Here is a 24353-nt window from a genome sequence, read left to right as displayed (position 1 = left end):
AAGGAAACTTGCTGATGTTTCATAGATATTCTACCCTGATCATCCAACCAAATTAACAGCACTCAAGTGTTTTATTTTGATTTCTCAAAGTTGAATAAAGTAATCTCTGTCAGATTTTCATTTAAGAGATGAACTATACAGGATGTACATCTCGGGAATGTTTTGGAATAGTCTTGTTTTTGAACTCATATAAAAATAAAAGAATACCAGATCTTGCAAACTCTTGTTTTAATGGTAAATCATCCATGACAAGGTGGCTAGCTAGCCAAGGAGAATTAAGATGATTTACTTGCATTGGAATAATTTACACAATTGAACTTATGCATACAGTACAGAACTATGAACAAAAAGGTGAAGCAAACTTTATTTATATTCAGGTAAAAACATTAACCTGATGAAGTAAATTATTGCAGATTTGAGAAATCAGCACAGAAAACAATCGGACAGAGCATTGCTTACATGTGTTTTATCTGTGTCAAAAGAAATGCTGAACTGTTTTGATCCACACCAGTGCTGGGGGGCAAGGTGCTAGGGGAGGGCTTAGGGGACGGAAGAGGACGTACAGGGGAAAAAAACTTAAATCAAGGGGAAAGGATTGAACAGGGAAGGAAAATACTAATTCGACTTTATAAAAAACTTTACATCAATTCAAAATGCTCTGGCCACACCATAAATATTGGCCAGACCAATCGGTTGCTGAGTTTTTCAACTACACAAGAAAAATCAATTTCATCCTAGCCCACCAGTAAGAGGCTGTTGCCTAAATCACTGTGTGAATGGTTCTAGAGTATTTTCTGGTAAAGATTGTAGCCAATATATCCTACTACTACATTAAACTAAGCTATAAGAAAGATTCTACCTACTTACAAAGGCGGAATTATTGACAATATATTTAATAAAATTAAATTATTTCTTAATTTGAGAAAACATGGACCAGTAAATGCCCATGTCCAAAATGTAACAATTGTTGCGAGTGGAGTACACAGAGAGCCATGTGGATTGCACATCAGACAATACATGAGGGAGGGAAATCAGGGGCAAGTGATGGTACACAGAACTAGTCTACTTAACTAGATGTGCCAATACATGTTTTTCAATTTCTGTACTTATGTACAAAGTTGTCTTTGGGAGGAAAAAACTGCAGACTTGGCTAGATGGATACACACAGCCCAGTATTAAACTGCACAGCAACATTTATTGTTCCAGCCTGAAAAAACATCCCTTTTTAAATTTCACACAGCAAAGCAAGTTAAACTTCACTCATCGATAAATGATAATTTAAAACAAGAACTTGCTAAAGAAACCTTGTCACAACAACTTTAGGGCCTGATCACTTTTAAGTCCATGGGGCCTTTAATGAGTATCAACCTAGTGTCTTTGTTTATAATCTGCAAGCCGTTTTCTACAAGGAGGCGTTACGTTTCCTCGACTCAGATGATACATTTAGAAAAGAATCATGATTCTCTTTTTGCTGTAACAGGCAGACATTGCATTTTTCATTGTGATCAGGAAAGATGGAATGACTGCTGCCCTTCTCTTGCAGCTATCAAGAGTTTTTCACGCATTATCTCAATACTTGAATAGTCTGGCAACTTGAGATAGTTTACACAAGTCATTACTGAGGGTAAGAAGTCATCTGGATTTTCTGTAGACTCAAATGTCTTGCGTACAATTGTAAGCGGAGGATTCAAACTCCGAAAGCCTAAGAAGAAGAAAAAACAACGAAGTTCACGACAGATTTAATATTAAGAAAGTTTAAGAGCATTAAGCTATTGGTCTCAGAAAAAGACTGCATTCTTCGTGCTGCTTTCTGTATTACTTAGGTGGATTAACTCAGCCGTGTGAAAACGGAATCCCTAGCCCCTGCAAAATCACCTGCTCACTCACTCTTCTAGCATTAAAAGGCTTATGGGCTCCAATGTGTGAAAAGGTTCTTATGTAGCCTGCCTCTGTTGCACTGCAAAGTCTGTTGTGCATGTGGTGCGCCCTTGTCTAATATAAAGAATCCTAACTCTAGAAGAGGAATCATGACTGTGGTCCCCATAGCTTTTCTTTCACAGAGCAATTCTGGAAGCTGCACACAGATAGCCTCTAACATTAAAGAGGAAGCAGATGTTTTAACAACAAAGGGACAGGCAGCAACCATGGTGGGGCTCCAACCAAGTTTGCATATGCATCATTTCTGCTCCTCTCTCAGAAGCCAAGAATTTTAGGCTCTTAACAAAGCAAATGCCACAATTAGTCATATGTCATACTGGTACAGTCATTCCATATGAAGTTCTACCAGTGCGACAAATTGAGTCTTTGCCTAGAGACATTAGCAACTCATCCTAGACAAGTAGAACATAATGTTAACACTCACCTTTTTGTCTATTTGCAAAACACAGGGATGCTCAGCTTTTATTATCGGTTCTTATGCACTGGGCTAAGTAAGGCTGCAGCCCAATGAATACTTAATGGGGAGTTAAGTCCTATTGAACCCAATAGGCTTTGTGTACATGTGCAAATTGATTGTCAATGACTTTATTTTGAAATCAGGGAAGGGAAACCAGTGGTCCCTCTAAATGTTTTTGGACTCCAACTACCATTGGCCCTGGCCAGCACAGCCCACAGACAGAATGGTGGGAGTTTGAAGGTCACAGGTTCCCCATCCCTCTTTTAAATCAAAGCCGCTGTTTTGGTACACAGTTCAAAAGGATAAACTTCTACTAGCTTATAGCACAACAGAGTTTTTACTTTGGAGGATTCAACATAGTAAATATGGTTTTCAGCATATGAATATAGCTATTGCATTTGCACTTGCTTTTAGCCAATATTATAAAAAAACACTCACCTCCTACTGGCAGTCTAGGGCTGCCAGTCACAAACTGGAGAAATAATCTTTGCTGCTCACTATCAAAACTACTGAGAATTTCAAACAGGAACTTCACAGCACGACTAGAATTAAAAAAAAAAAGGGGGGGGGAGGAATAGAGATTGTTAAAAAGAACATCCACTGAGGAATCAACAAGTGGCTATCTTAATAAAGCTACAACACAAAAAGCTGTTTGAGACATTCCACACATTAGATCACTGCCAACTAGCAACAAATTATATTACTTTGTGATTACCTGTCATGTGTATAACCATGATCTGGCCTGCAACATTCCATCAATGTCTTTGCATCCCAAGTATCTGTTTTGCTACCACACAGAAGCTGATCCAGCTATAACAACATAGAATGCCAGAGTGGAACCGGGGGGGGGGGGGGGGGGGAGGGAGAGAGAGAAGAGAGATCATCAATTTGTTGTTTAATTATCACATGATTAATACAATTCCCTGCACACAGGCTAAAGGTATTACCACCTAACCAAACTTCAGAGATGAACCTTCATGCTAACTCTGATTCTCTAACTCAGAATCCAAATTTTTGAAGGCGTCCTTCCTCTCAACTCCTTTCATTTCTTCCAAAACTTAAAATCAACTTTGTTTCAAACACAGTAAGCCAAATCTCTTTGGATAATTACTGAATTTTAAATATAAAATATTCAGGACCGAACTATGATATATAGAATTAAGTATTTTGTGAGAGTTACAGTCCTTTTATGTACTTCTTTTCTATGTACATTTGAATATTTAAGTACAACATGCTAGAAAAGTTAGAAATGATTTGAATTTCATGACTATCACAGTAAGTCTGGAAACAGTATACAGTCGTACCTTGGTTTTCGAACAGCTTAGTTTTTGAACATTGTGGCTCCTGAACGCCACAAACCCAGAAGTGACTGTTCCGGTTTGCGAACTATTTTTGGAAGCTGAACGTCCAACGGGACTTCAGCGGCTTCTGATTGGCTGCAGAAGTTTCCTGCAGCCAATCAGAAGCAGCGCTTTGGTTTCCAAATGTTCTGGAAGTTGAACAGACATCCGGAACAGATTCCATTCGAATTCAAAGGTACGTCTGTATTTATGAGGGTGCTGGGAAAATTGTATTAAGAGACTCCTGGACCCTCCTACAGTACTCCAGCTCCTCACATAAGGTAAAGGTAAAGGGAACCCTGACTATTATGTCCAGTCGTGACTGACTCTGGGGTTGCGGCGCTCATCTCGCTTTATTGGCCGAGGGAGCAGGCATGCACACCATCAAAAGCTGAGCAAGCAGGTCAGATGAACCAAGTTGTTGCACCTGGCATAAGGGTACTAACCTCCTCAGGATAGAAGTACTGAAGGTGACTGAGGGGGAAGACCGATTCAAATCCATCTCTGAAGGAATCAAATTGTCTGGAAACGCCTTCATTTAGTGCCCAGAAGATAACCAGCTGCAAAAACAGAGAAACACATAACTGTAAAATTATAGCAATTTTAAATAATGTATTAGTATTAAGAAAGATGATGACCCGGGGAGAGGAAACGAAAGTACAGCCATGTACCTAAACTGTAGAACCGAAAAAGAAAGCAAGGTTGAGAACTGTCCTTCAAGTCAACAACACCCTTTATTTTCCAATTACTGAAAATAGTAAAGTAAGAGGCCAGCAACATTTTCAGGACTGGCTAGTCACCAAGAGAGCAACACTGGTCTAGTGAAGAACAACAACAACAATTCTAATTGTGGCTAAGTTGGTACATTCGTCTTACTGGGTGTAAAATTAAAATTAAGCCAGTACTAGAGAGTTAGGTAGACACTTCAACTACAGATGGCTCTCTCGAAAAATGTATTAACTCACTGTACTAACACACATATATACAGTTACTAGTTAGGGGGAAACTGCTAATTATTTGGTCTGCATTTACACTGTTCAAATAGTCACATCTCTTGGGGAGCCCTGACCTGTTCAGAGCTATGGGACTTTGGTAACTAACTTCAACACAATGTGAATCAATGCCTTAGGGTAATGCATATAGACCGGTCATTGTTGTTTGCAGTTAATACTCTAGTAAAAAAGTGGGGGGGGGGAGAGACTTCTGGACCCAGCAGACCCTTCCAACATTCTTGTTACTTACTCTGAGATATTCTTCTAAATTGTGGATGGTGACAGGTATATCTTTCCCTCCTTTTTTCAGCTCTATGTTTGGAAAGCCTGGGAGGGTGAAGTCCAACCCTAGATCTTCTACTGAGCAGCCATTCATGGTCAGTGTTTCCAACGCATACTGTAGACTTTCTTTGGTCTAAAGATAAAATGGAAGTGACAAGTTAGAAATTTTAGGTATAGCCTTCTATAGTGTAATATTCATAAAGTGGCTAACATTCATTTAACTCTACGATTGTGGAAGCCAGCAGAAGAACTCCTGCTGTCACAACAGACCCTTCCTCCCCATTGCATGCCCCTGCATCTCCCTGAAATCTGCTGGGGGAGGGGTGTCAGAAGAACCCCTAGATCAGTGAATGGGGGGAGGATAGGGGGGAGAATTTCATCAAGTAAGAAAAAAGGTGTGTTCTGATGGAAGGATTGGATAAGCACAACACTGAGTTGTTTGCACTTTTATTAAAAGTTGATTACATGGTAACAGCAGGCCCAAGTGCTTCAACACAATGTAAAAATCCAAGAAAATAAGATGCCATTAACATTCAACTTCTTGAAGCTACAAACATGAGTCTGACCAAACTGCGGGAGGCAGTGGAAGACAGGAGTGCCTGGCGTGCTCTGGTCCATGGGGTCACGAAGAGTCGGAAACGACTAAACAACAACAACAACATTCAACTTAGCCTTAGCTATGCATATAGGTCACAAGATTACCAGGAAACTGACCAACAGCATTCACAGAATATAAGTATGGCCAAGTACAACAATAAAACATGCTGCACCCTTGTGCAATGTCCAAGACATTAAAGCTTGGGAACTGTGGTTTGTTAAAACCATGTTTTTCAAGTAGAGTTTAAACTCTGCTTGTTCTCAACCAGTTCCTGTGGTCAGATGTCACAGATAACTATGGCTGGATATTTGAAAGCACTCTTTTCATTACTTGAAAGCACTTCATTGCTTTTAAATATTCACACACAAGAGAGGGGTGAGGCATGAATCCAAGATTTGTGCAGGCATGTTTATGTAAAACACTGATTGTGTTGGATAAAACGTTAAATGCTAAACCACAATTTGATCTTATGAAAAGAAGCTACAGAGAGCCTCAGATTTACATGCTCTCTGCTGCAGCCACAAGGAGAAGCTTGGAAATGTCATCCAAACCCTGAACACGCTGTGGTTAATCTTAACTATGGTTAGCTGAAACAAGTCAACTTCAAATGATAGTTGAATCAAACCAGCTTCATAAGTTAACTGTAGTTTAGATTAACCAGGTTACAATTTTGAATATAAACTATGAAAATACAGTACGAAAATCACTTCTTGCCAGTATGCAATCTGTCTACCACTTAAGACATGGCCAAGGCATCCATCAAATGGACTACAATTTGCCACCGTTCTAGCTACCAAGTAAGAAAGACAGATGGATAAATTTGGCATCTTCTGTAATTATACCTACCTGCGATTTATCCTGTTCAAGTCTTTTCTTTTGCCGCACAATTTCTTCAAGATGGTATACTGATCTGGCTACTACAGGATCAATGTTAAACAAGTCATGAGATGTTAGCGACGTCTCCTGTCGCAGCATCCATTTGTAAAAAGGAAGGCCAAGGGGAAGGTCCACCTAGAAGGAAATAAACAGTTTCACTTTATCTGAAAACAAAACTTAAAGGGACGGGTAAACCTCTACGTACCCGCACGCCACCAAGTAACAACTGAAAAGGGCTAAATTGCAATTGCCTGCTATAAATCTAGTAAATGCCATTTGTATAAATGCCATGGATGATGTTTAAGTATTAAGTTTCCAATTACTCTATTACTGCACTACTTAACATACTTAAAGCTGAAGACTACTTTAATGCACAAGAGAGCCATTGCTGTATGTAGCTAATCATTTGGGGATCATTAATATGTATTAGCCATCTAAATTCAGAAGCTGCTACTTCCAACTGTATGTTTTTCACAACTAGAACCTTGAAGCCAGGCTTTTAGAATTGCAATTTCAGCTTGAAGGCTATATTGTATAGCAGAGGCTACTTTAAATTTAAAACCAGTTCCACTCTTACCAATCTAAAATCCATGATTGCTTTTGCCATCAGTTTTCCCAGAAAACGGAACTTCATTTTAACTTTAGCAATATGAGCAGGTTTAGCTGTTCTGCCAAAGGGAAGTGCAAAAAGACCTTGAAGATTATGAATATATTTGGTCCCTTCTTGGCTTCCTGTTTAAAAAAACACAAACAGTAGAATTATACACAAGTCAAAGTTATAAGTTGGCTCAAACTAATGGTCTAGTTTTAAAACACTAACTCAAGCAGATGGACTGCATTTAGAAATAGTCAGCTTACAACATAGGGTTACAACAGCAACTGCATTATCTTGCTCCAAAATAGAGCAAAAGGTTAGTAGTATGTCAAAGCAAGTATTATAATCCATGGACAATATTTACGTTTCTGTTAAAGGACGGTTTATGGAGCTCCTTTCTATACTTTAAAGCTACACATAAAGGATACAATTTTATCTCCTGCAACAATGCAGTATAAGCTTTGAAAATTCCACCCTCTGAAAATATCAAGATAATCATTATAGTTACCTTTAGGATTAGCAAGAGTAACTTCTTCACCCCTCCACAAGCCCAAGTCTGCTCTCTGTAGTTCCTGAGATACAAGTGCATAAAACTCCAGTGTGGGTCCAAGACCAGTGCCAACCTTTTGAGAAAAGAATAGTAATTTAGAGATGTCTGTAAAAAGACCAAACATGTTTTCTGCAACAAGAAATGCTAATTGCAGGAATGAAGGTAGAGGAGGAATTGTTGGCAGAAATGTGCAACAGAAGCGGCTTAATTATGTTAAACTCAGGTGTTTTTTTAGACAAACTGTTTAATTCAGAACTTAAAACATTTGCATATTGATACTGCTGCAGGGGACTCTGAAAGATGCTTTGAAAGATGGAGCAGGGATAGAAAATAGTTGTGTAAGCACTGTACTGGAAAAAAGCATCATTGTATCACAACTGGACACTTGATATTGGTTTCAGAGTTGCATGCTACAACTATAGTATGAGAGTACCAAGACAGTGCTGGGATTTTGATTTGCTTCAAAAGAATGAAGGGCAAACTGCAAGCAATCCTTTCAGAAATATTTTGGCACCATGTTCTATCTTATCAGAGGGCATCAGTCCTAGTCAGAAAACCTCTATCACAGAACCGTTTGAGGGTTTGGAGAGCCCTTACACACAAGCCATATAACTCTAAACCAAACAAATAAGCCACAACTTTTTCCTCCAAAGCTTGATTTGCTTTTTAGCTGCTATGAAGCTTGACAAACATCTGAGGTGGCCTAATAAAAGGTTGAGCTCACATGTTACACCAAACCATAATTAAGACAAGCTATGGTTCAACAACCGGGACAAAAATGTGACTCTAAGACCCCTGATTACCAAGCCTGCACTGCAAGGGATTGGACCAATGACCTTCAGAGTCTCTCTCAACTCTACAATTCTATGGTACCATCTTCAGGACGAACTGCAGCAAAAACCAGGTTGAGGAAATGATCTGCAGCATGTGTCAGGCCCACAGTGTACTGAGACAGCCCTATAGTTGTCAAGGTGGCTATGCTGCTGTGAGCTTGCCATACTAACAGAAAGCAAAATATGTTCTGTTAGCTGACTTCAGATGTTCAGAAAAACCACGGCAGGCTAGGCAAACCATGACTTAGACTGATGTGCCAACGGGATCACTCTAGACTACTGAACTTCCTTGTAACTGGAAAATAAACAATTACCCATGCATACGGGGACAGGCAGCTATAGTCATTACTTACTTCATTCTCATACTGGATTTCCAACATTGCTCTTGAACTGCCCAGATCCTGCATCACCGATTCAGCTTGTTTCAACAGTTCCTCTCTGTTCACAGTGCGCTGTGTGTCAACGAAACGCAGGTATTATTTTTAGTCTTCACAAGCCAATTGTAGTATTGAAAGCAAAGATAACAGATAACAGCCCGAGCCAAAATGCCCTCTAAATTATATATTTAGAGGGCATTTTATGTAGCGTAGTACTTGCATTGGATACTGAAGTATTTCCCTAAAACTAGTAAAAATCCCTTTCTCATTGCATTACTTACAGGAAGCCTTGATTTTTAGGGTTGATTTGCATTAAATTGTGTTCTTCCATTGATGGAAGACTTTTTGATCCAGTGGAGGTGTGTAGGGGTTTTTTCTCATTTGTTTGTTTGTATTTATTTGTTGTTGTAATTATTAATTTCATTTCTATACTACTTTATATTTTTAAGAGGGGGAAATCTCAAAGCAGTTTACAACCTACATTAAAACATCAAATAAATCAATCCAGAATGTCAAATACAGTGGTGCCCCGCAAGACGAATGCCTCACAAGACGGAAAACCCGCTAGACGAAAGGGTTTTCCATTTTTCAATGCACTTCGCAGGGCGAATTTCTCTATGGGCTTGCTTCGCAAGACGAAAATGTCTTGCAATTCTTGCAATTTTTTTTTTTGCTCCCCACTCCCTTTTTCTAAGGCACTAAGCTGCTAATAGCCTTTTAGCAGCTAATCCGCTAATCCCTTAAGCCTTTAAATAGCCTTTAATAGCCGCTAAACCGCTAATATCGCTAATCCACTAATAGGGTTGCTTCGCAAGACGAAAAAACCGCTAGACGAAGAGACTCGCGGAACGGATTCTTTTCGTCTTGCGAGGCACCACTGTATAAAGTATAAATTCAACCCAACATAATCAACAGGAAACTAAAATGTTATCTTAAAGATTTCAAAATAAAACATTATAAAAGGAGATCAAGTACAGGATGCACATTTAATAAAAAAGGTTATCTTAAACATTTCAAAAGGAAACATTACGGAAGGAAGCCCAATATACAATGCACATTTAAAGCTGCCAATTCTGCCAATGGTGGTTTGTGGTGAGTGGCGGGTGCAGGAGCTCAGGCCTAGTGACCTGGTTCTGCACTAAGAGACAACCCAAACACAGTCCTCTGACCACCACCACCTCCCACATTGTTCCGAAGGGTCCTAGAGTGCATTTGGGGAGGGGGCGCTACAGAGGGACTGGGAAATAAGTAAAAATCCCACTCCCATTGTCATTGTCCTCACTGGACCAATTACACATTCATCTCACTCACAAGCCACCAAACTTCCTAACAGTAAAACAAACCCACAAGAGCCAAAGAAAGACAAGCTCTCTTCAAGTAAGGCAGCAAAATGAACTATCACTCCAAAGGAAGAGTGAGTCAATGATTCCTTTGGAAAGCTGACGTTTTCCTGCCTTCAAGCAACAGGATTGCTTGTTATTGTCCTAGTGCCCACTTGCCCAAGCCAAATGCACCCTCTATAACTATTCTGCTGTGTTTTATATTGGATCTCCCCACACCTTGCATCTGCAATTGTATTTGAAGAAAAAAATAATCATTCTTGAAGCAAGAATTCATTTCAGGTTACAGATCAGAGGATTTAGGTGTTCTAGAATACGTAAAAATTAGTAAGCGAGCATCATTTATAAACCATGACAACGATCATATTTACTGCCTCACAGTAGCTTTGAAAAGGCCTCACTGTGATCATTTGGAGGAACTGTAGACTTCCCCAACTTCTTCCTATAACTAATGTAATTCAGTTATAGAAAAGAAGCTTATTCTAAACCTCTGAGGGGTTCAATCAGATCATTTCTTTCCTGCCACGCCCCCACCCCCAATAATAAAGTTACCTTCTTCCTGTCTAGTCGTGGTGCCACTCTGCTATCCTGAGAATCGGACTGGTTGATTTCTGGATTGGTGTCCAGCAGTCTCTGCATGGCTCGATCTCGGTCAAAGGCAGTTACATAAAATAGCATTTGCCGTGTGTCAAACGGAAAGAAAAAAGGACTGTAAAAAGAGAGATGCGTTTTACACTGCAACTTTATTATTTGGAAGTTATGCAAGGCTATATATGACAACAGTTGAAAATGTTTTATTTAAAACATTTTATTTATTTAAAAATATTTATCTCTATATATAAATTCAAGGCAGCCTACAATACAAATTGAAACAATGCATATTTTTTAAAAAAAAAACACCTTGCAAAAAAGCCTACAAAAAAGACTAGCTTGATAACAAATTAGTCTAAGTTTCCATGCTGGATGCAGAGGAAGCCTCTTAAGAGAAAAATAAGACCTGTCATGTGGGCAGTACCTGGATCTTGTTAAAATTCTTTACTTAGTCCTTGAAGTTTGTGAGTATTATTTTTGGAACAAAGAAAAAGGCCTTAAAGTTGGTTTCAACTAAGCCTTCCTCAAGCTTGAATAAACCATTGCAGAGGGAAACAGCATATGGCAACCTGGCTCCACTTGAGAAATTTAGATATCATGAAATATATATTCATGTTTAAAACTTGATGCTTCTTCTTAAAAGTCACCTATCCTATTTAAATGGTTTTGTTGCAGGCCTATAAACTTCAGAATTCCTCCTGACCTGCTCAATATGAAATTTCAAAGTTCTGCATCATCTCCCTCACTCCTTCATTCCTTTATAAAAATTCTAGTGTTGGGAAGAGTCTGCTCAAAATCTCCACAGTACAATAATGGTTTATAGTCAAATTCCATACCATGATTTCCCAAGCTCTGTCAGCCATGTCGGTATGTTTCCTGTCATTATCACCAAAGGATCTTGAAGCTGTCTGTTTGCCTTTGCTGTGAGTTTACTGTTGATAAATTCTGATGTTGGAATAATCTCTTTACAGCTTGCATTCTACAATAGCAAAAAGAAAGTTGCTTCTATTTAGAAAAACTCATTCACTACCAAGACTGTTCATTTTTACAAAATACGGGAACGCAGTGACTGTACCTTTAGCCTAACATGGGCTCCCTGCAAACCACATCTTGCAAGTCAGAAACTAGCCAAATGAACACATGCTCCTTCACTTTCTCCTCAACTTTGGATTACATTTCCCCGCTTTTTAGCATTAACCATGATGCACATGTAATCTGGTGTTGCCACACACCATAGTCAACCTAAACAATGGTTTCTGCTAAAGCCAGGCACTGAAACTGTGGCTTGAAGTGTGTTTGCACACTAGGGTTACAAGAGAGGCATAGCTTGTTTTGTACTATTGTGGAGGCAGGTGACATTAACTGGACTATTGCTGTTTTAGCCTTGTGAGCCCTTTTCTGCTGAAGCTGAACCTGGAGAATTGCAATCTGTTGGAGAAGCCAGAATGCTTGGCCAGCTTGCCTCACCTATGAAGAGCAGTAACTTTATTTCTTTAATTTATTTATATAAACAATTCATATACTGCTTACTACAAGAGTCTCCAAGTTGTTTACAAAGATACAATACAGTCAGAAGTTCCTAAGCAGACAAATCTAACCAAAGATCAGAAAAAATTCAAACACAACAGCAACAAGTGTACTCACATCATACAGGTAATACCAATAACGACTGATAGCATGTAAAACTCTCAGAAGAATAACAACATCTAATGAAGGATCTTCAAAAGTTATATTTTCAGGTGGCGAAGATATAAGATAAACTTCCAAAGGATTTGAGACCAAAGGACATACCCCATCTGAAAAAGGGACAGATTCTATTAATCAGTGGAGAAAGGTTTTCATATATTTTTACTTTCTTCATGTAACAGTCAGCAACAGGATCTTAATTAAACTGTGCTTCAAATAAAACATTATGCAACCTTCCCTCTATGCTTGCATACGATCCAAATGCTTACCATGCCACAATTCATCATGCTTCTTTGCATTTCTAGGGGATGTTTTCGTAGGAGCAGTTTGTGCCCTTCCTCTTTTGCCACCAACACAGTCTTTATTACTATCATCATCTTCTCGCACTGGCTTGTACCTAAAAAGAAGCATTATGTTATTGACTACCTGACCTGATAATGAAATCTACAAGAACAGTAATTTCCTGTGCGAAAAGAGCATGGCAATCCAATTCTATATACCTATAAAATTAGAATGATTAAAAGTCTATCTTTGAGTGCCAGACTGAGAACCAATCTACTCATTACACAAGAGATTCATAATTGCTCTCCCAATATTTCCCCACATGGAAGTGCAGCTATGGAGGACTGTCAATTGATGTGGAGCAGCAGCAGAAGGGTTAACCATATCCCCTTCAAAACTGCTCCAAGCCCTATGGAAGTGGAGTATAAGTTCCTATATTCTCCACTGCCATGGGTGACCAGCAGCGGGAGATAACAATTTTCATCAGCAAGCTGGCAAAGCGGGGAATGGGCAGGGCAGCTACCAGGCCATAACAGGTACAATTAATAAAAAACAACAACCTGAAGATCAATCGCAGATCTCCTAAATATTGGGCTGCTTCACACTTACCAGTAAATCATTGAGTGCTATGTGGACAAGCCTCAGAGCGCATGAGCAAAACACTGGGCTCACACACTCCCCACTCCACCTCCTACACAAGGATGGCAACTTCTGCAAATATTACTTTCCAATTCAAAATAATCCTGGTTTAGCATTACATACAAACCAGGAATGCTGGTTTAAAATAGTGGTTAATTAAAAATTGGTTATAATCTGGTTTATGTTGGCCTTTTTAGCAGCTAGTCTTTGTTTGAAACTAGGAATTCTGGTTTGTACCCAAAATATTCTTTTAAACTTGAAGTAAGCTCAGAAGAAGGCCTCTTCCTCACAACAGAGGAAGGGGAAGGGGAAGGGGAAGGGGAAGGGGAAGAAGAGCTTAACGCTGCTGTTTAGGCTCGTCTGCACAGTGCTAAACCATGGGTTAGCATTATATGCAAACCATTGCTAAGTAAGTCTGGTTCACGCAATACTTTGGGCCTTGGGATTTTACCTCCCCTGCTCCCCTTAACCTATGGAGAAAAACAGGATGATCCTATATTTACTTGAATACAAGCACTCTGCAACCAGATATCAGCACATGTAAAAAGAAAAAGAAAAACAGAGATAGCAATAATGGAACCTCTTTGGAATCTGTTGCTTGAATCTTTACTTCACAGTAAAGCAATCAAGATTAGTTTGTGCTGTCCATAATCTTGCTGTCCTAACAGATTCTTACTTCATATTAATATAATGAAGAGTGAAAATGATATTTTACACAATTATTCAATAAGTCTAACACATGAGGGCTACAAACACAAATATGCATCTGTAACTCAGTGACAACAGTGACTGTTCCCCTTCTTCTGATTGACTTACCAAATGGTATGAGTCTTTGTCCATATGCCAGCTCTTCCTAAAGGGTTGCTTTCATCATCTGTTGATTCCCTTTCCTCTTCAGCTTGCAAACTGAACTGTCTAACTGCTTGATACACTGTCATGTTATATGGCAGGAGATGATCTCCAATGTAGAACTGAAGCCTGTGCCTCACATTCCCTGAATTTAAGAACTGAGCAGCCTATGTGAAGGAAAGGATGGAAGTTAAAAATCAACCTTCCAGCTGTGAACAACAGAGATCAAAACTGAACAAAGCCTTACCAGAGATTCATCTATTTCCTCATCTGATCCATCATCATCACTATCTTCATCATCTTCTCTCACTCTGCCATAACCTAAAAACGGACAACGGCAGTGCAACTTGTAAAGTGTTTTACAGAGGCTGCAAGAAACACCTCTCATACTATTCTATTTCCAGACGCAAATAAGTCACTATCTAAGAAACATTAAAAATGGATCACAACAGTACAGCTTGCCAATATGCAGCTTTAGTAGCATCCTATGTGCAGAACTGCAGAGTAACCAGACCTCTGCACTGAGGACATAAACTATGGAATTTGCTACCACAAGACACAATGGTCACCAACTCTGATAGTTTTAAAAGGGGATTAGAAGAATACATGGATAATTAGACTGGCAATAGCTTAGTCATGATGGCAGCACACTACCTCTAACATCAGAGGCACAATTCCTATGGACACCAGTTGCAGGTGAACAATTGAGGAAGAGAAATATTGCTCTCATTCCTGTTTGTGGGATTCCCCAAAGACATCTTGCTGGTTGCTGTGGAGTAGACTTGAGATGTGAACTAGATTAGACTGGGCTAGATTAGAGAAGTGAAGACCCTCCTTTTTTTATTCAAATAGAATTCGTTTTTTGAAAACACTTTCAAAGAACTTTGAGAAAAAATATACAGAAAGTTCCATTGCTGCTTGGTCTGCTAGTGACCTTTGGCTTAGTTTGGAGATACGAGAAGCAATCTACTGTCCTTTTGACATAGCACCTCAAACAACAAAGATACCCGGCTTCAAAATTGACAATAATTATGATTGTTATGTAGCTCTATAAACTAGGGTAAAAGTCCACTTTTGAACAATCCACACCTATGTGCCATCTGTTTCTCCCTATTCTTGCCCCAGGGGAAATAACTTAGATGTCTAGCAATCTGTGGAAACATGTTTGAGCAGTCCATGGTGACGGAGAGTGAAGCATTTTGGTATTAGCTCTTCAAAATACTATCACGTACAGATCTCCCACTAGCAACAATAGTTTTTAGCTAGTGGTATGAAACTTTTAACATGTGGGATCTTGAAGTTTCCCCAGGTTTTTGGTGATACCTATCTGCTATTCACATACAAGCAAACACAGCAATTCTGATGCAACAAGTGATAAAGTGAACCAGAGAGACCATTTGGGCTGGGCAGATTGCTTTCTTGAATACACGGGGGGGGGGGGGAGCATTTTAATTGGAGATTGACAGGCAGTCTCAATCAACCTGAAAATCTATACAATGATTATTGAACTATAATCAGGCAATAAAAAGGTTCATATTTTACTGTCAATTTACAACTTCATAAATTTGCAACCTGTACAATGAGACCCTTTATGACACATACAGCAATAACTGACACACAAGGCAACCACCATACTTTTACAGTGTATCGTAAGGAAAAGAGGTACCTCTAACTACAAGATATCTTTCAATGGCTTGTACCAATGCCAAGGGATCTATCTTCACAGGTCCACCTTTCCACTGTTTCACATTAGCACAGTCTGGATGTCTTTGCAACTGGCATTTTAACTGATGGGTGTTGAAAAATTTTAAAGCTTGCGATCCTCTGTTAAGAGAAAAACTCAAGATAATTTATGAAAAACGTTGCTACAGTTATTCTATTTTCACTTGTGGACATTTAATACATTACAGCAATTAAAATAGTTTCTGCTTTTGGCTTTACAATTAAATTATTAAAACTGCATGCATTTTAATTTGCCATCACCTAATGTCATAGACTGAAATCTGATCAAAACTATTACAGAATATGCCTCAGGCTAGTTTAAGCTGAGCAAGGTGACAATCCTATGCACACTTACCTGGGATAAGCCCAACTGAACACAGTGGGACTTACTTCTGAGTAAACATGCAGAGGATTGCACTTCAGGTGTTGATAAGGAAACAGTAATTAGATATCAGACTGCTAATTCAGTGTAACTTGCTGCTTTAAATGTTCATGTATATCAATTTGTAAGAGATTTAGATTCGTTTTTGTTTGCTTGTTCAGGTTATAGAACAGTTCTAGTTCTGCAGTTATTATATTCACAAAATTTCCTGTCACTATAGTGTCATCAAATATCTCCCAGTTCAACAAATCCAATGAAAAACAGAAAAAACAGACCTATGGAAATCAATTTACTTGTCCACTAATTTCAGTGGGTATTATACTAACAATGGATATCTAACATTTTAATGAAACAGACCCACAAACTTATTTAAAAATTAGCAGTTCTTGTAGTTACTACTGTACATTTTTTACTTCCTAAACTACTGATAAAAACAAACACATACAATAGCAAATATTACAACCACACATGCACACACAAAAAGTGTTGGCTGTATTGCTTAGACTAAAAATACTTAATTTGTTTAAGACACGGACAGCAAAAAGTTATAAGGAACAAAAAGACACAGACTTGCTTGACTTACACATGGATTTGGAATACGGCTTCAACTATTCTCTCATTCTAGAGTTTTGGTCAAATATCTGAAAGAGGTACTTCAATGTGTTTTCCTTATATCCAATATGGAATTTCATAAATCAGCTGAGCAAAAAGACTCATTTGGAAAAGCAACCAAGGAAAGTGCTCATCTTGAAACCAGAAAAATCTTGAGTCTCTAACTACTTCTAAATCTGAACTACCTATTCACCAAGTATCCAATAGGAATACTGTTTCAATTATAGCTTTTGAATGGTGTGTAGAGAGCAATGAATTTAGCCGTAGTATTCTGCTAAAATTGATTAATATAGTTTTGGTCTTACTAGTTGTATGCCATGTCCCCACTATCACCTATTCAACAAAGATGTAAGTCATACTCTCCCCTTCTAGTTCCAAACAACATTTGGAAGCTGGAATTTTGTATTAAAATGTTAAGTAAGAACAACCTTTATGGAAGTTCATTAAATATGCTTATGCTAATGATGTTGAAGCTGTAAATATGGTAATACCTACTCATTATTTTGAATTTAGCACTATCATTAGAAGCAAAGCACTGTTTTTTCTACAGGTTTTTGAACTGCTATGACCATAAATGGTAAAATGGACAGCAAACACAACACAATGGGCCACTTAGCCATGCAGAATTCATGATTCCAGGAACATTCTGGAAAAGTGACACGTTTACCTGAGAATTAATCCTTACCTGCTCCCTGTTCCATTTCCGCTTGGAAAGTCATGGACTTTAACTGGAAATTGCTCCATCTGACTAAGACAGTTGTTCATTTTGTGGACCAAAGCCAACAAAGGTGCATTTTCTAATGGCTCTAATCTTCCAAGGGGTTCTTCTCCAGGAAGCTGAAATTAAAGTTTTGCTTAATTATTTAATTTTTAAAATAGTTTTGACAAGTGGTCAATGAGTAACTCTATGACCAAATACTGACAAAGCAGGCAGGCTACAGGCAAATGCGAGCTTCTATTCCACATGCTATGGGCAACCCAAACCCAATGATTATATTTCACCAGGAACACAGGCAAGCATTTGACTTCCACAAAACAAAATGCACTTGTTTATCCAAAACTACAGTGTAACCCAATTAAGAAAAAAAAAGTGCACAAAAACACATGGCAGTCACTTTTTGTGTGTGAGATAAAATGTTATCTTCAAAGCATGTTTTAGTCATTTGCCTATCAAGTTCTCTGTGGGGAAAGAGGAAAGCCATATATGGCTACCAGTCAGTTATGTCTTTTAATACCACCTCCCCTAGATTCTTGACAGAGTAAATAATGAACACAAGAATGAAGCGACCCCTTTAATACTGGAGCTGTAAGTACTTACTGGAGAAGAGAAAAACACATGAAGGAACCTTTTCAATCTCACATCCCTGCTTACAGCATCTTTTTCACTCTTAGACGTCAAGTAAAGCAGCAGCTGTTTCATAAACCCACTATGCTGGATCTCAAATGAAGATACATCAGACTCAGAGACTATACTACGGATTTCTACAAGGCACTCAACTCCACCATCCACCTGAAATAAACAGTCTCTGTATGAGAATGAGGCTTAGTAGTCCAGGAACTATTCCACAAATGGAACAAGAACCAGCATATTTAAAAATACAAACTCAAATCCAGAGGAATACATATCTCAGATTTTTTACACATACTCTGCACTGCCTTACTTACTTTACACAACTTAAGTGAGCATGTGCAGAAAAGTTCATGACAATACACCACTAAAAGGCAGCATATATGTAATGGCCTTATGAGAACGTAACTATTCAGTGGACAAGTATAACATTTCACTGAAACTGGGTGCCTAAGTAATGTCATCCAGGATATTTTCCCCTCAAAAAGGACTCCTGGAGAGGCTTGAATGGAAAGTCTATTCAGAAATATTTTCTACAAGTTGGTACAATGTTTACTGAGCTAAGAATAAATGTGCCCACATGTTCTCCCACCCCTTCGTGTGCCAGCTTCAGCATCTCTCTCATGGTTTATGTCACAATTTCCCCAAAACATCTAAATCACGAAACTGTGGCTTGATATCTGCTTACCAAACAGGATATGATCATCACTAAATGAGCGCCAAAGAACTTTTAAAACTAGCTGATGTTTGAAAATACTAGTTGTATGCCAATACCACCATGCAGGAACACTGACTATGTAGCTGTGTGAGAAAATTATGTAAGGAGGGCCTTTTAAAACAGTGAAATACTGACTCTGCACGTAACGGTAAGCCAGGAATCCCAAATAACTTGAACTATGATATGATGAAGCAGTGAGCTACTGCATGAAGCCCACTCCGCTTCTCTTCACATAAGCAGGCAGAACAAAAATCAGGTTGTGATAGCTTAGCATAATGTCTAAATGCAGGATTCTGGTCTGTTGATCTTAAATTTGTTGGACAACAAATCATGGCTTGTTTGGAAGTCAAACCAACCATTCCACATTTGGGCATCACGCTGAACTATTCCTTCTTCATTTGTTGCACCTGCTATACCTGAAGAGAGCGCAAGTTGTATGCACTAGCACACTACTTGACCGTATTGTACAACTTGCTGGCTGCGCGTTCGTCGTCTTTTAAAATTCCAGCGATCTTTAAGATTTAGGACATCATCCATCCTAAAAGCAGAGCAGGGCACACTTTTAGGAGTCCCCTGCTCACTGACCTTCTACACATGCACATGGCAGCATGCTAGATCACCACCAGGAATTTACCACGGGGTAGCTAAAGTGGTGTCCTTCAGATGTTGCCCAACTCCCATCAGCCCCAGACAGCGTGGCTATACAGGATAATGGGAGTTGCAATCCACCATATTAGATGTCCAAATCTATTATACCCTCTCCCCTCCCCACCAAGTTACATAAACATCTATTGAATCCTCTGTGTGTAAAACTGCATCCATCACCCACTCTAAGGATTGTGTCCCAATATTCATATAGTTACAATGCTCAGGGAGCACTATTTGAAGATTACTGGCTTACTTCAGTTATGAAATTGTTTTTGTAACAAAAATGTAGTGGTTCTTATTGTATCATAAGGCACTGGACATACATAAATTGGCAGTGACAACATACCTATATACCCTCCAACATAGAAGAACTGCAAAATGGAAAAGTTAGTGACACCAATGGCTTTTAAACAGACAACTTCTGAAGCTCAGAAGCTGGATGCAATAAGCACCGATGGCCTCGCTATTTTAATAAATAAAGGCAGAAAAGGCTTGGGGCTTATCCATGTGTACATTCTAAGTAGTATTAAACTATTTGTTCTTCCTGTGAAAAGTTTGTCCTCTCATTCCAATATAGATTAAAAAGATATTCTAACCTGAAGGTTGAGTTGTTCAGTTGCAGTGCAAAGTCTCTGTAACACATTTAGTGCAGGGTTGCTTCCATCCATGTTCTCAGAGCTAAAATAACGCTCCACAAATTTGTGGGCTTGCTCTTTAATCCAACCCTTAATTTTCTCTCTATAAGAAATGTACAGTTTAATATATTGAACACTTAACAATGGCATACTAAGCACAACTGCCCTGCACAATTTGAGTACATTTTCATGGTGCAAAGAAGTCTCGGAGGTAGGAAAAGCTGCAAGGTCAAGAATTTTCTTCCCACCAAAAAGAACTCCCATTGCACTTCAGGTTTGTTAAATATACAGTTACTTTATCCAGATCGCTCATGAGTATAACTTCATTGTCCCTGCAAACTCATCTCCCTCTACTCTGCTTGTCCTATGATTTTAAGAATTTATCCTGTGCCTTCCGTACATATACTTTTACTCCCCATTCTGTAAACTTCATTTTGGCACATTCTGTCCCAGCTTGAAGTTCTTCATCATCCTCTCCTACCAAAATTTTCTATTAAAACCAAGACTAAGCTGCCACAGACAACACAGGCAATCTATAGTAAACTTTTTTTGCATGTCATAGTAAACTATAGTTAACAGTTTACTGTGAACATGCTGATCTGGATCACCTTGGTCCTCCCCACCAGCAAGCTGGAGAAACAGGTCATGGTGCCTGGGCTTACTGTGGGTGTTTGATCTGTTGCCAAGAACAAACCATGGTTACAAGATTGCAGTTTGATTAAAAACAAACATTGGTTTGGACACAATGCTAAGCCAGGAATCATGATCTGTTCTGCAGGAGAATGTGACCAAGATCAATGTTCATAGTAAACCATTAACTCTGGTTTACCATGGCATGGGAACTGGGCCACTATAGGCTTCGCTGAATGGAGTTTTGTGTAGTGAAGTATGATTATACCTGTTGTTGGATATTGTGTCCTTTGAGGCAGCTCTTGCCAAACCACTCACACCTGCTGTACGTGCTGGTTCAATGTTGTTGCTATTGGACTGTGTGCTTAATCTTCCCCAGGTTTTAGGATTCAAACTTGCCAAGAAGGAAGATTTAGGAGATTGAGTAGCTGTAGGGCTTTTAGCTTTTGGAAAAAGAGAATGGGAGAGAAAGTTTCAAGTTTAAGCTTTAAAAAGTCTTAAGCTTTACCAACTGGCATTAAAAGTCACCAACATTGAGAGTTCTGCTCCCTTTTAATGCATGTCATGTTTTCCTCCTAAGCAAAGCTATGAGATAAGCAATTACAGCTCCCAATTGTGGAATAAAATAGTATCAGGTGCCTCTTCAAAGTGATTTAAAGACACTTAAATGTTTACAGATCAAATGTGTACACAAACATACATCAATTCTAAAGCTGCTGTGTGCATCCATTTTATCATGTGTCCACACACTACTAAAAGGTCACCAGCACTGTGTACAATGGATTCCTCTCATTTTAAAAAAGCTTAATATGCTCCACCTTTCTTTTTACAGAAAGAATTGTCACAGCAGTAGCAGAAAAAGAACATTACACACAAAGACACAGCTAAAGGAAGCAAGTAAAATCAAGTAAACTGAACTTCAGTGACAGCCAGGAGGTATCATCACCTGCTTATAAAGGGGTGGGGGGGTTGCTAGGGGGTGGGAATCAGCAGCAGCCTTCACTTTAAGCTTTGTATGGAGCAGATAGTTTCTTCTGCATTTAATGAAAACTTTGATTTCCAGAAACAATAAAAATTTACTTCCATTTGCAAACATTTGTGCCAAAACAAGAAGTTTCCGGTCAAAAATGTATCAGTTAATTCAGTTGCTCAAAATGCAACGTCACTGCTTTGATTTGGAAATATTTATTTTACAGGTCTGCCAACATCTAGGCATTTAGGGCATATTCAGAACTAGAAAACTTTCTTTTCTGAGGACTGTACAGCGCTGCTTCTTAAGTAGTCACAATATTTGATTTACTATACCAGTTATGCAATTCCAACAAAAGCTTACCTTGATTGTCTACTTTGTCATCATCTCTGGGAGGTGAATACTTTGGCCGCCGGGGCCCACGTTTTGGCAATCTTTTTCTCTTCAGAACATCACTTAATCGGCTGTCAAATGTTACAAAATGCACATGTCATACATACACCAGGCCTGATACATTACATTTGAAGCAAACTGTAATCTATTTGAACCAACCTGGATTTTAAATTATAATAATCTCAACTAATAAACTGGTATGTTAGCATTTTTCTTCCAATTTAGCAGACAGCTCAGATTATTTTAATATGTCTGTCAAAGAAAGCATTCTAATGTGGGACCTCAACCTATTTCTCAGCAATGCCATTAGTAGCGTTTTGTTCACAGACCAAGCCAAACACACTCACCCCTGTGGACTCAGGTCCAGAGAGTCTTCCCTGCTGTGCTGTAAGCTTGGAGAGCCTAAGTCTGCGGCTGCATTGCTAGCAGCAGTGGCTGTTCCAGTGCTTATTGTTGTAGTAGCACCCAGCGTTCCTGAGCCATTAGTGCATGCTTTGGGGGGACTTGTCAGCAAAGCCTCCGATTCTGCAAGATTTTTCACCTGGTGCATTACACCTTTTTAAAAAAGAAAGATAACCTTCAGTGACAAAGAGACATATATTTCAATGCGGTTTGCTTGTTCAAAACACATGACCAGGGGTGCCAACTTGAATGAAATTGGGGGGGGGGGTAAGCCCCGCCTTGCATAATCTTATCACAAGACCTTGCACACGCACACCATTTGAAAAGCAACACTCATTAACTTTTTGGGGGGGGGCCTCCCACTCCAATATTTTATTGGGGAGGGGCAAAGGGTCCTTGGCCCCTAGGAGTTGGCTCCTAGGCACATTTTTAACAATACAACAAGGCACATGAAGAGCTACACATGAATCTAACTTCTGCCATTACCTTCTCTTCTGAAGTAAACACTGAAAATATCAGGTAACTTTTGCATTAAGATCTCTGCCATTTGAAGGGCTCCAACTACTATCTTAAGGTCTTGACTTGACAGCATAGAGGCTATATGACTGCAAGAGAAAATGAAGACAAACAAAATTCAGCAAGATGAAAGCAGCTTCATTTACATTTTGCATACACAAATGAGGACATTTTCAGTACTGGGCAGGTTGCTGAAAGTGGGAAGGAATGTTATATTCCTGGTACCGTGAGATCAATTTCACGCACTGCCCGGCAACATGCCTGACTTGTTGCTTTCACACAGACAACCACGATGTGCAACCAATCCTGGGGTTTAAGTTTTCTGTTTACAAATAGGTTTTTAAAATTATTTTGTCTGGTATCTACTTTTTCTCCTTGGTCAACAAGCAAATCAGTCAATAGCTCATTTGAAGACCAATTGCCATATAATGAGCATTTTGGGATTTTGTCACCGTAAAAAAAAAAAAGCGCACACATCCATTGCATATACGCAATTTAGAAAGCAGTTATAGTTAATGAACAATGGATGTTCATTAATTAAAAACGCTGTGCCTTTCATTTCTTAGAGAACACAACGGCAATCACAGCTAAACACAGAAGCCTCAAGTGGTAACCAGATATCTTAAGAGGCAGTTTGCATTTTGAGACTCTTGTTTTAGTCAAATGAACTGCTAGGTTAAGAATCTGATTCATCACAATATCATTCAGAATAGGTTTTGCATCAAAGTGCGCATAACAATTACCTTGATACTGCATGATTTTTCAGCACATCCTTCAGAAGTTCAGCATCAGCAAAATAAATTATCCTAAGAATTGCTCTAAGGCACTTGTGTCTTACTGCAGGTCCAGCTGAAGAACTGTACACTTCATAGAGAACACCAAATAAGGTTTTAATGAAAGATTTAGCCAGTTCTGGGTCTTCTTTCATTAACTGTGCTCGAGCATCATCCTTCTTTGATTCTGGATGTCCACCTACAGGAAAATAACTTGACCATTAAATATCAAGGAATGGTACGTTGTTTAATTTTATCCAGCCTAAACCCCTCAAGGTAACATACTAGCATAAAATTTACAACAACAAAAAATGTACCAGGAAGTACTATTTATTTCATAAAATTTATACACACCACTTAGTTGTAAAGAAACCTCAAA

The 24353-nt window shown here is 38.9% G+C and overlaps 1 protein-coding gene across 8 annotated transcripts in view; it reads right to left on the bottom strand.

Moving 5' to 3' along the window:
• Window positions 1-213: 213 nt before the first annotated feature.
• Window positions 214-24353, bottom strand: part of TRIP12 (thyroid hormone receptor interactor 12) — a 69399-nt gene continuing 45259 nt past the window's right edge. For 4 of the 8 annotated variants that reach the window (XM_083442529.1, XM_083442533.1, XM_083442530.1 and 1 more), the window contains exons 19-42: window positions 23945-24173; window positions 23172-23290; window positions 22631-22838; window positions 22254-22354; window positions 21189-21363; window positions 20252-20393; window positions 18260-18451; window positions 17627-17778; window positions 15892-16064; window positions 14473-14546; window positions 14193-14392; window positions 12725-12852; window positions 12414-12565; window positions 11606-11748; window positions 10731-10887; window positions 8815-8913; window positions 7587-7701; window positions 7061-7215; window positions 6454-6618; window positions 4978-5142; window positions 4182-4295; window positions 3111-3205; window positions 2834-2937; window positions 214-1702 (exon numbers count right to left, since the gene is read on the bottom strand). In XM_083442529.1, coding sequence (XP_083298655.1) covers window positions 1506-1702; window positions 2834-2937; window positions 3111-3205; window positions 4182-4295; window positions 4978-5142; window positions 6454-6618; window positions 7061-7215; window positions 7587-7701; window positions 8815-8913; window positions 10731-10887; window positions 11606-11748; window positions 12414-12565; window positions 12725-12852; window positions 14193-14392; window positions 14473-14546; window positions 15892-16064; window positions 17627-17778; window positions 18260-18451; window positions 20252-20393; window positions 21189-21363; window positions 22254-22354; window positions 22631-22838; window positions 23172-23290; window positions 23945-24173 — 3554 coding nt within the window. In that variant the 3' untranslated portion in view covers window positions 214-1505. Of the gene's footprint in view, window positions 1703-2833; window positions 2938-3110; window positions 3206-4181; window positions 4296-4977; window positions 5550-5676; window positions 6619-7060; window positions 7216-7586; window positions 7702-8814; window positions 8914-10730; window positions 10888-11605; window positions 11749-12413; window positions 12566-12724; window positions 12853-14192; window positions 14393-14472; window positions 14547-15891; window positions 16065-17626; window positions 17779-18259; window positions 18452-20251; window positions 20394-21188; window positions 21364-22253; window positions 22355-22630; window positions 22839-23171; window positions 23291-23944; window positions 24174-24353 lie in introns of all 8 variants that reach the window. The other 4 variants (XM_083442531.1, XM_083442535.1, XM_083442532.1 and 1 more) reach the window with 2 other exon arrangements.

The sequence above is a fragment of the Podarcis tiliguerta genome, assembly GCF_965153285.1.
Source record: "Podarcis tiliguerta genome assembly, chromosome: 5".
NCBI lineage: Eukaryota > Metazoa > Chordata > Lepidosauria > Squamata > Lacertidae > Podarcis > Podarcis tiliguerta.
Note: the sequence above shows the minus strand (reverse complement) of the source record. Positions and strands in the feature narration are given on the sequence as shown.